Source organism: Ctenocephalides felis, unplaced genomic scaffold (genome assembly GCF_003426905.1).
Source record: "Ctenocephalides felis isolate EL2017-DRISC unplaced genomic scaffold, ASM342690v1 CF-g0.4_SCAFFOLD_02209, whole genome shotgun sequence".
Taxonomy (NCBI): Eukaryota; Metazoa; Arthropoda; class Insecta; order Siphonaptera; family Pulicidae; genus Ctenocephalides; species Ctenocephalides felis.
In genome coordinates, this window is record NW_020538363.1 from 30679 (window position 1) to 40684 (window position 10006).

General features: G+C 29.5%; 1 protein-coding gene across 1 annotated transcript; it reads right to left on the reverse strand.

Moving 5' to 3' along the window:
* Nucleotides 1-7290: 7290 nt before the first annotated feature.
* Nucleotides 7291-8856, reverse strand: LOC113380557 (ATP-dependent DNA helicase pif1-like). The gene has a single exon (XM_026619745.1). The coding sequence runs from the start codon at nt 8854-8856 to the stop codon at nt 7291-7293; it is 1566 nt and encodes a 521-aa protein (XP_026475530.1).
* Between the last annotated feature and the right edge of the window lie 1150 nt (nt 8857-10006).

Genomic DNA, 10006 nt, shown 5'->3' on the forward strand with positions numbered 1-10006 from the left:
TGTAGTGGGTTGTAGAAATACCAGCAGAAAAAGTGACTGCAAATTCTATACATTTTCTACAGCTAAGTGGAAAGAAAATCAACGGGAAAAGTGGATCGCAGCGGTTAGAAGAATAAAGTAAGTATCATAACCTTATTGTTATAAAAATACAATTTGGAGTATTATGAATAGTTGTAAAATTGTTATGTTTAGAAAAAAAAAATTATAAGTCAATAAATTGTTGTATTATCAAAATTTAATGCTTACTAAAAAATGTTTTGTAAAACAATGTAATTAATACAAGCCTGAAATAATGAAAAATACATATTTATATATTGTATATTGATTATGTATAACTATTATCTATATATTAATTACATTTTATTATATAATAATTGTAATTTTATGATTAAAAGAAAAATAAAAGTTATCACATAGCGAAAAAATGTTTATTTTGCAAACAGTTTAATTAATACAATGCTGAAATAATGCGAAATATATATTTGTAGTGTTGATGGATCACCGTGGGTTCCCAAGCCCTATGATCGCATTTGCAGTGAATCGGTCGAGGTATTGAGTCCTACCTACTTGTCAACTTGGTCTTGTCTTTATAATAATGTCTAAATTATGTCTTTATAATAGTGTCTAAGTCTTTAGTTTGACCAAAAAAATGAGTAAATTAATTTATTATTTACTTATTCTATTGATAAAATACTATTTATCATTATTATATTGTTTTTATTAAGAACTATTCCGAGATTATGACATAAGCTTTGAGGCAATTAACCTTAAAATTATTTACTGCATTTCTTTATTTAATTAATCATTATACTTAACTATGTTTTAAGTACGTTGAAGTAAATTTAATAATTTCAATAAACATTCAGCGTTCACATTATTACTGTATCTTGTTTATTATTATTTATAACAATTATTTAATATCTTTTTTCTTTAACAAACATGTAAAACCCATGAAAACCACACACTGATAGCCCCAATTAGTTCATATTTATTACGGCGCTGCATGGGCGCTGCAGTCACGCTCGGAGCGAATAGCGTCTGTTTGATGACGGGATGACGCTAACGTTAAAGGGCGCAAAACCGACGCGACGAAAGAGAAAGGGACAAACATATACGTTTAGAGGTCTCAAGCCGTGCGCGTATGAAAGCGACATGCTCGTGAACCGTTCGTTATACCTGCTCGAGTCCTTTGGTTTTGAGACGTCCCGTTGCATATTCATAGGATATTCATAGGATATCGCGATATTAGGAGATTGTGAGGACAAGAGGGACATTCCCTGGCATGTCTTGTGCTGTCTGGGACATGATTAACTTCATGATTTTTTTCTTCACATAGTTTCTACTATACTTAGACGGTACTCTGCTTTCTGGTCACCTCATAAAATTAACTTGAATCACTATGTAAAATTATCATAATGTTTCAAGTTTCTGATATGTTTACATATTCCCACTTCAAAATATAGTTTAGCACTGCTATAATTCTTTTGGAAAAAATTTGCTATTTAGTATATTATAATTAATTTAGTATATTATATTTATTCATTACTAGTATCCCAATAAATTTTTGCACATGTATATGTATATATATATATATATATATATATATATATATATATATATACTAGCTGACCCGGCAAACGCTGTTTTGCAATAAAAAATATTTTGCTCCTTTGCAGAAGTTCTTATAATAATACATGATATATTAATAATAGTTATATTATTATTACACAAATTTCTTTACACTTTGATAATTAATTCCAACGCATCATCGTGTTTTGTTTATTAACTTCCCGAAGGAGAAGTTTATGTTTTCATCAAAAAATCCGAATCGCTAATTTTATGTTTTCTCGACGTTTCGAGCCATTCTGAATCGAATGAGACCAAATTTGGAAAAAGTATGTGTGTGTGTGTGTGTGTGTGAACAGATTTTTTGCCGTAAATCGACGTTTTCTCCAAAACGGTTGGACCGATTTCAAAAATTTAAAAGCCATTTGATGTATCTCGATAAGGACTATCGTCTCTGAGTTTTGGGCGGCGATCGGCCGGGCCGTTTCTTTGTAAATTGCAGAAAAGTGAAAAATTTTTCGTCCACGTTTTAGCCCGCAATTCTGAATCGATTCTGAAAATTCAAAAACCGTTCGATAGATATTGGTTGGGAATCGTGCTGATTAGTTTTTGGTAAAGATCGGCCGGGCCGTTTTCTTGTAATAAAGTTTTTAAAAAAAAAATTTTGACTATTTTTATGATTATTTTTTTGACGATAGATACCATAGTTTTCTAGGCCATACTAAAATATTACGGTCCTACGACAACTGGTTCAGCTTTAAAAATTCGTCAAAGTTTGCAAAAATCAGTATGGTCTTTTTGGCATTTGTCAAAATTAGACTTTTGATCGACGTTTTCTCAAAAACGCCTGAACCGATTTTAGAAATTTAAAAGCCATTTGATGTATTTCGGTGAGGACTATCGTTTGTCAATTTTGTGCAACGATCTGCCAAGCCGTTTCTTTGTAATTTGAAAAAAAGTGTTGAACTTTTCGTCCACATTTAAGCTCATCCTACCGAACCGATTTTAAAAAATCAAAAACTGTTGGAAAGATATCATTTGGGAATGATGCTGATTAATTTTAGGTGAAAATCTACCGAGCCGTTTTCTTGTAATTAACTGTTGAAAAAAAGTGTTAAATTTTCGTCCACATTTAAGCTCATCCTGCCGAACCGATTTTGAAAAATCAAAAGCTGTTCGAAAGATATCATTTGGGAATGATGCTGATTAATTTTAGGTGAAAATCTACCGAGCCGTTTTCTTGTAATTAACTGTTGAAAAAAAGTGTTAAATTTTCGTCCACATTTAAGCTCATCCTACCGAACCGATTTTGAAAAATCAAAAACTGTTCTAAGGATATCATTTGGGAATAATGCTGATTAATTTTAGGTGAAAATCTACCGAGCCGTTTTCTTGTAATTAACTGTTGAAAAAAAGTGTTAAATTTTCGTCCACATTTAAGCTCATCCTACCGAACCGATTTTGAAAAATCAAAAACTGTTCGAAAGATATCATTTGGGAATGATGCTGATTAATTTTAGGTGAAAATCTACCGAGCCGTTTTCTTGTAATTAAATGTTGAAAAAAAGTGTTAAATTTTCGTCCACATTTAAGCTCATCCTACCGAACCGATTTTGAAAAATCAAAAACTGTTCCAAAGATATCATTTGGGAATGATGCTGATTAATTTTAGGTGAAAATCTACCGAGCCGTTTTCTTGTAATTAAATGTTGAAAAAAAGTGTTAAATTTTTGTCCACATTTAAGCTCATCCTACCGAACCGATTTTGAAAAATCAAAAACTGTTCGAAAGATATTAGACGGGAATGGTACTGATTAATTTTAGGTGAAAATCTACCGAGCCGTTTTCTTGTAATTAACTGTTAAAAAAAATTTAAACCGTTTTTCATGGAACTTTTTTTGGCGATATACATCATGGTCTTATAGAACTTACTGTAATATTACGGCCTTACAACAAGTAGTTTAATTTTAAAAATTCGTCAAACTTTGCTAAAATTATTATCGTTTTTTTTTTTAAGTAGGATTGATGAAGTATATTATTTACACATTTTTTGATCAAGTCGATTATTTACACATATCGGGAAGTTCATGTAATTTGCCTCAAGGCTAAATACCAAACCAACTAGTTTTAATTTTATTTATGCCAAATAGTGAAATATTTTTTTAATCAATGAATAAATTAGATTTTAGTTTGAATTAACGCAGTACCATTATCTGAATATATAATACTTTATATATCAGATTATAAAATATAATATCATATAAATATCAGATTTTTTACTTTTGCATTTAATTTAAAAATATTGAATGACAATTTCATATATCCAATATGCACTAAATTTTTAAATGCCAAAATATTTCCTTTTTGTTCGAAATTTAATATAATATGATATAATTTATATCTATAATTTGATTTCCAATATTGCTTATAACATATCTTGGAATAATTGATTTATTTGTATCTTATTGAAGTCGTTAAAAATTCATTTTTTTGAACTGTCAGAATTTTGTTTATGATTAATGTTAAATTCAATATGTTGCTTTTTTATTGTGATCTATAATGTTTTAATCACTTATCATATAAATTTTCGACTATAAATTGATATTCATACTATCCCTGAAACTAACATGGATAAAGTTCTGAGAAATCCGAGTCCAAAACTATAAAATGTTAGATTTTTGGCACTTTTATTAATTTTTTATTAATTTTCGTACTGTAAAATAATGGATGATTATTTATTAAAATTGTAACATTTAGACTATAATTTTAGATGAATATACTATCTATTTTGGCATAGCAATTAGTTTTTTCTTTATTTGAAATCAAGTGAAACCTAAATATATTTATTTTATATTTTTTCATAAGTATCCGATTTATGATTTTGTTTTCAATTATTTTTAATTTATTTTGAATTAGCAAATGTCAAAAAATATAATTAAAATATTCATTAAATATTGTCTACAAATAATATGTCATTTAATAAGTATTATTTATTACTTTGGTGCTTGATATGGATATGAATTTGTAATAAAATATATTCTTTCTGACAAATAGTTATAAACTTGTTATAATTTTCAAAATTATTTGACATTTCATACTTCCAAAATTAATTCACTCGCATCATGGATTAGTCTAAATCAACGCAGTATAATTATCTAAATATACAATTTTTTATATAAATATCAAATTTTTTACTTTTGCATTTAATTTAAATAGTTAATGTCAATTTTATATATTCAATATGCTGTTGAGAATTGTGTTTTTTATATTTATAAAAAATAGTCATAAGTAAATTCATTTGAACGATGTATAATCCCAAGTAACGGTAAATGTTGCGAATATTTTGTACATCTGCCAGACAACCCTTAATAAAAGTTTATGATAGCTCATGTACCTTCGGCGAGCTATCATAAAACTAGAAATATTGGAAATATTTTAAAAATGTAAAAATATAAGTTAGTTAGTCCTGAACTCTTGAACAAGTAACAACTAAAATATTATAATAAAGCGCTAAATAAATTTTTGTATCTAAATAAATTCTTTGATTTCACACACCTCCAGAAGAGCTACAAATGTTCCAATTCTCGTCGTTAAGTATTCCAAATAAAACTCTAATCTACTCAAGAAGTTATTAAAAATTGGTTACATTTAATCATTAATTAGTAAATTCATTACTAACGTCTCTTTAATGCACTAAATTTATAAATGTCAAAATATTTCCTTTTTGGTCGAAAATGATAGAATTTATTTTACAATAATGTTTTGTATCCATAATTTGTTTGGCAATATTAATTGCCTATAACATAAATTGGAATAATTAATTTATTTGTTTCCTACTGAAGTCGTTAAACATTTTTTTTGTGAAATGTCAAATTTTTGTTTATGATTAATTTTAAATTCAATATGTCGCTTTTTTATTGTGATCTCTGATCTATAAGGTTTTGATGAAGTTTTGGTATCCGAAATAATTTGGTAAGCTAATTAAATAAATATAAATTGTAAATCTATTTATATAATTATTTTCATAAATATTGACAAATGACATTTGACGTTTTTCATGTCAACATTTATTCAAATATATAAACTTTAAATTTCAAATCAAATTTTTAATTAGATTTAAAACTATAAATTTGGATATAAATGTTGGATATATCTATAATTTTTTTTTTCAAAAATCATAAATTTTTTTCTCAAATTTTCAATAAATTTTGACATTTGTCATTTTAGTGTTTTGTTTATTTTTTGTCCATTTTCTGTCAAATTTTTTTGAAAATATTTATTTTACAATTATGTTTTGTATCTATAATTTGTTAGGCAATTTTTTCTATTTGCGTTTTATTGAAGTAACTCGTTAAACATTCTTTTTTGTGAAATGTCAAAATTTTGTTTATGATTATTTTTAAATTCAATATGCCGCTGTTTATTGTGGTCTCTGATCTATAAGGTTTTGATGAAGTTTTGGTATCCGAAATAATTTGGTAAGCTAATCAATTAAATCTAAATCGTAAATCTATTTATATAATTATTTTCATAAATATTGACAGATGACATTTAATTTTTTAATTAATTCCAACGCATCATAGTGTTTTGTCTATTTTAATTTTGTTTGTCATTTTTTTTTCAAATTAATGAATAAATTTGATTTTAATCTGAATCAACGCATTACCATTATCTAAATATACAATTTTTTTATAAATATTTGATTTTATACATTTGCATTTAATTCAAAAATAGTGAATGTCAATTTCATTTATCCAATATGCCCTAAATTTTTGAATGTCAAAATATTTCCTTTTTGGTGGAAATTAAATATATGATAATATTTATTTTACAATATTGTTTTGTATCTATAATTTGTTAGGCAATATTGCCTATAACATAACTGGAATAATTAATTTACTTGCTTTTTATTGAAGTAAGTCGTTAAAGTTTTTTCTGTGAAATGTCAAAATGTTGTTTACGATTCATTTTAAATTCAATATGCCGCTTTTTTATTGTGATCTATGATCTATAAGGTTTTAATGAAGTTTTGGTTTCTGAAATAATTTGGTAAGCTAATCAATTAAATCTAAATCGTAAATCTATTTATATAATTATTTTCATAAATATTGACAGATGACATTTAATTTTTTCTTCATGTCAACATTTATTTAAATTTTTAATCATTGATTTTTAATTAGATTTTGAATGTAGAATTTCATCAAATTTGGATATAATTGTTGGATATTACTATAGTAATATATATATATATATATATATATATATATATATATATATATATATATATATATGTACATGTTTTTAAATTTTATTTTTTGAAATAGCAATTTTTTTTTAAAAATTATATATCCAAATTTTCTTTAATTTTGACATTTGTCATTTTAGTGTTTTGTTTTTTTTTGGTCATTTTCTGTCAAAATTTTTATAAATTTATAAAAATTATATATTTATATTTCAAATTAACTTTTCAAAATTTCTTATAACCTAAGTTGGATATATATGCACACGATGAGCCATTAAAATTTAAAATCGGTCCAGTAGTTTGGGCGTCCATCGCAAACAAACATCGTGACACGAGATTTATATATCTTACTAGCTGACCCGGCGAACTTTGTTCCGCCATAATGGCAATAAATAAGCTTTTTTTTTTAATGGAAAAAATAAAAATAGAAATAAAATAGCAACATTAATCATTCATAATGATTTATTCATTTTAGTGCCTCTTCATTGAAGTACCTTCTTATACACAACATTTTTTGTTTTGTTATCAGGCGCAAAAACAAACAACGCAGATGGTTTTCCGACCCGTGAACATGCCACATATAGTTGACCATGGGAAAAACATGAATGTTCCAAATTCAAACCACAAACTTTTAAGGATTGCCCTTGTGATTTGTTGATGGTCATGGCAAATGCGAGACGTATTGGAAATTGAATTCTTTTGAATTCAAACGGCAGATCGGTTGGGATCATCGGTATTCTCGGAATGAGAACTTCCTCACCTTTAAATTTTCCTATCATTATGGTAGCGTAAATTACATTGTTCATCAATTTTGTAACCACCAAACGCGTACCGTTGCACAGTTTTGGTTGGTTTATGTTCCTAAGCATTATTACTACGGAGCCAACCTTTAGGAGTAAATTGTGCGGTGGTAAGCCAGGCACGTCCAAAGAATTTAAAAATTCAATTGGATAGTTGGTGGCTTCATCTTCATTTGTGACGCAATCAATAGATTTGAATGAAAGCATTGTTCCAATTATTTTATTTTGAATTATGTGGTTTAGGTCATCTACATCTTTATTCTTTGCTGCTAAAATTGCCCGCTCACTCAACCATTCATTATTTTTGCTATTAGAAACAATTTCTGGAAATACATTGTTGATAAGTTCGTCTTTTGATGAGACAAAATTACAAAAATTGTTTGGAAATGATATTAATCCGCTCGATTCATCGACAGGTACTTGACCATTACCGATACTCAGCAATTGCTTCGAGAAAACTTCAGCAGATGTATCATTAAGCAATGTAACTCTCATGTTTGTTGTCAGTTGCAGTTTCTTCACATAGCGCCATAGATTTGACGATTTGAGGCAAGCGTTTATTTCGTCGGCAGCTGTAGATCTTGGAATTACTGGCAGTATTTGGCGGAAATCGCCAGACAGTAAAATCATTGCTCCTCCGAAACATCTTGAGTCATTGCGTAAATCTTTTAATGTTCGGTTAAGTGCTTCTAATGCACGTTTATGCGCCATTGTGCATTCGTCCCAGATGATGATTTTCGATACCGCTAAAACTTTGGCCATTGCTGAGTGTTTTGCAATATTACACGTTGGTTCTTCAATAGTTTGAAGATTTAACGGTAATTTGAATGCAGAATGAGCCGTACGGCATCCTTCTAACAATGTGGCTGCTATTCCAGAAGAAGCAACTGCAACCGCTATGTTTGATCTCGCCCGAACACTTGCTAAAACTAATGACATGAGGAATGTCTTGCCAGTTCCACCAGGAGCATCTAGAAAATATAAACCACCATTTTCATCATCGATTGCCTTCATTAAAGTATCATAAACTTCCTTTTGTTGGCAATTCAACAGGGGAACATTTGTTTGAACTACTAAATCTAATTCCTGGTGGTCATATTCACGTTCCCGTTCCAATTCTCGATTAAATGTGTCATTCATTTCACGACATGGTGCTGGCATGCCTAACCTGATTAATAAATTACCGCACATGAGGTAACAGATATCTTCGATCAAGAGTAAAGCACGATTGTGTACTTCCTCATTCATCTCAATATCGAAATTTCTAGAACTAACACGAATTTGATGTAAAATATCTTCTGACATATTTCCTTGTATTTGTGCCACAGGTTACATGGATTTGATGGAAAACATGTCGAAATAATTATAGCGAATAATGTGCGTATCTGGCTTGGAGATGCAGAGATAATGGCTTCAGCGATTGTCGTATCCCAATGACTATCGTTTTCTAATAATTTCAATTCCTCACATGCAGCACGATATGTTGGAAATATTACATGATTAACAGTTCGTAGTGACTCAAATGACGTTGGCCCACGCACATTTACCAGCAACAGCCGCAAATAAAAACATTCAATATTCTTTGGATGAACTGTATACATTCGACCAAGAGCTTCAGTAGAACGCACATCTGGATACCCAGGAACCGCATTGCCTTTCTTCCGTCTTTGAAAATTCTTCGATAAAGCATTCCAAGTATAATAACGTGGCATCTCCGAGTAAAGCAAAGTTTGTGCAAACTGATCTCTTTGACAAATTGCAAAAAAACTGGTTAATGTAGTTGCTGGAGGTGTTTCAGCACGTTGCATAGCATTTGAAGCCGTAAAATATACTCGTTGACCATTCTCCAGATGCACCGCCAAATGCATAACAGTAGGATGACGTTCGTGAATGGGAAATGCGAATATACGCCAAATCGCTTCATTACAGTTCACATAACGACCAACTTGATAGCGTGAAATTTCATCGTTGTCATTCGAGGATTGCAATCCAAAAACAGCCATATCACTGCCTTTCGTGACATATTTGCAAATATATTTGATGGACTTAACTGAATTACAGTATTCAATGTTGCAATGCGTCTTGAACGTTTTAGAAATTAGCGGCGAATATGGAACAATCCAACTGTTGTCAACAACGAAATCCATTCTTTTCACTTTTGTTGTGACAGTTTGACCATTGTCATCTGGTGATCGACGACGATACAGCGGATAACCATCATTGCCAGTGACAGTCTCCGCTGTTAATTGCCGTGGATATCGTTTAGAGCACTTTCCATCGACCATGCAAGGTGATTGGGGATTGACGGCACCACACGGTCCATGAATCATATTAGAAGTAACAACATCATGTAGGTCTGGATCGACTTCATAATCAGGAATCTCGGCACATATGATGT

Bases quoted from the DNA above. Each gene is read 5' to 3' on its own strand.
- LOC113380557 (XM_026619745.1), bottom strand. From the start codon at position 8,856: ATGAATGAGGAAGTACACAATCGTGCTTTACTCTTGATCGAAGATATC.